Source organism: Endocarpon pusillum (assembly GCF_000464535.1).
Source record: "Endocarpon pusillum Z07020 unplaced genomic scaffold scaffold1550, whole genome shotgun sequence".
Lineage (NCBI taxonomy): Eukaryota > Fungi > Ascomycota > Eurotiomycetes > Verrucariales > Verrucariaceae > Endocarpon > Endocarpon pusillum.
Window position 1 is genome coordinate 45,662 of NW_006916031.1, and position 2,271 is coordinate 47,932.

At 48.2% G+C, this 2,271-nt stretch overlaps 1 protein-coding gene across 1 annotated transcript; it reads right to left on the reverse strand.

The window, feature by feature from the left end:
- Window positions 1-313: 313 nt before the first annotated feature.
- Window positions 314-1,441, reverse strand: EPUS_07827 (uncharacterized protein; the record flags this gene model as incomplete). The annotated part of the gene is made up of 3 exons (XM_007802190.1): window positions 314-1,146; window positions 1,211-1,275; window positions 1,323-1,441. 3 exons carry the CDS (start codon window positions 1,439-1,441, stop codon window positions 314-316), a joined length of 1,017 nt encoding a protein of 338 aa, XP_007800381.1.
- Between the last annotated feature and the right edge of the window lie 830 nt (window positions 1,442-2,271).

A 2,271-nucleotide genomic window follows, 5' to 3' on the forward strand; every position in this document is an offset into this window, starting at 1 on the left:
GTTCAGTCGTATGACGAGTCTTAGCGGGGGAAGGGAGGGAAAGGAAGAGAGTCTTGCATGAATGAAAAGATTGGATGCATACGTATGAGATCAAGTGTGATAATTTTTGATGTAACGACTCAGAGAACATCGTATCAAAGGGAGGTCGGGCTATCTCCAGATATTCTGCGGTACATCGATCCAGGGCTATCCCGTCCGTTTGAATTAGCGGACGATGGCGTTCGGTGAACACTCTGTTCCTCTATAGGCGATAGACCCAAGCTGATGGTGCTGCTGGACCGGATTCTTGGAAGATCGGACAATAACGAATTGTTTATCCCACGTTCTCACTGTTCCTCGTTGTCATAAAAGATATCTTTGTCATGCCATCCTCGTCATTTCCTACCACCGTCATGCTTGCAGTCTCCTTGCAACCAGCGCAGTAATTGGCTTGAGGGTATCGCCATTCCACCATCCGAACAATAGTCCAGTTGAGAATTTTCCAGAGCACCTGGAGGAAAACCAGGTCGGCGACGATGATGCTGACGATCAGCGAGCCTGCATTTTTTATCTTGGGAACTTGGCACAGGTATTGCGCGTTGAGAACGGCCGGTTTAACCACTGGGACCCCCGTCTTGAACAATTGATAAAAAGCTTCCGGGTTTCTTAGTATTGCGTCACGTGTGACGGGAGGCAATCCAAATAGCATGTGCAACACTTTCGCCACGTCGTGGTCGAGTGCATTCCTCGTCAAGGGATCGAACTGCATGCTCGCGTTGACGAATTCGATCAGCCGTTGGGGATCAGCGACGATGTTGGAAAGTACGGGTTGGCCCAGGTGTGCTTGGATAGTTGCGTACAAAGACTTTACCAGTCCATCCATCAGGAGAAGATACGACTCCAGAGGCTCGGAGGTATTGGAGAGAGGGACGAAACCGCTCCAACTATTTTCCCAGCCGAGCTTGTATTGCGCTAGCAGATCAATACCAGAAGTCAAGCTCCACGATTCCAACGATTGAACATCTCGGTACCCGCCGAGCAGGAAGGTGTTGTTGTCACTGTCTTTCGAAGAATTTCCGGGGTCGATTCTGCTGGGGATTTGTTCCGGCGTAAGGAAAGTATTGAAATAAACCGTATCTTCGCCAGCCTTCTGTTCTCTTGTGAGCCCTTGCAGCGGCGCTCAGGTTAGTGGAGAGCTGTGTAATGGGGCTTTTGGGGGGCATTTGCTCACCGAAAAAAGTACTCGACTGGTTGCAAGTCTGGCTAAGGTTTTGGAGTCGTGAAGCATGATATCCTCTGCCCATGTAAGCTCATAACAATCAAGCTCCACAATCGTGCCTCACATCATCTCCAGACCCCAGTACAGACTTGCCTCCGTTTGACTGTGAAGTGACTGGAATTGCGGAAATATAATGGCAGTACTCTTGGTCTGGTCTCGCGATGAGATACTGATAGGGTCCATTTCAGAGATAAAGATCTGAAAAGAGGCACCTAAGGTCAATATCGTCGGTATCATATTTTCATACACTGTACAGTTAACGGTACACTAACAACTTTATTAGCATGTAGACACGAAATTGGCTGCTTATGGGTGGGATGTACCGCTGCATCTAGGAAGAAGTTCCACGGCTCAAGACCTTCCGGGTTTGTTTCAATGATCATAGAGGTCACTTTGCATGCATGCAGGTGGTCATTCTTATATATAAAAGATGTCTTAGGAACACTTTGATTCTGAACCTCCCTAGCGACGGCTGTTACAGTGTAAATCAGGCCAAGGTTGTTCGTATAATATTCTGCAAAAGGTGAGCGATCGAAGACCCTCAAAGGATAAAGGTCTTACATACGTGATCCGAGACTCAAGGTTTGAGGCTGGCATTTTGGCGAAACCTGAATTTTTATTTCGTCATTTCATGTGAAGCTGGGTGAAGGCTTCGGCGGAGCAAAGCCTAGGTACGAGGAAGGATTTCCGAACATACCTTACTTATGAGCGACCATGGCTGCTTCTGATACCATGGCGGCTTTGATGGAGATTCTGTTTCATTTGGGTTTGTCATATACAAGATGCTGTGGCCAGGCCAGACGCGAGTTCCTCAAGCAGGCTCTGGTTGCAACCCTACCTTGTGTCGTATCCATTGGCGGCGAGATTGAGGACGGAGAGTAATGCTGTCGCAACAACACCGCCAACGACGACAAGCCAGGTAAACCACTTATAGGGATACGGCTTTGAAATACTGTAGCTAAAGAAAGATTCGTGCATGGCTCACGATGCTGCGATTCCAGCACAGGTGTTCG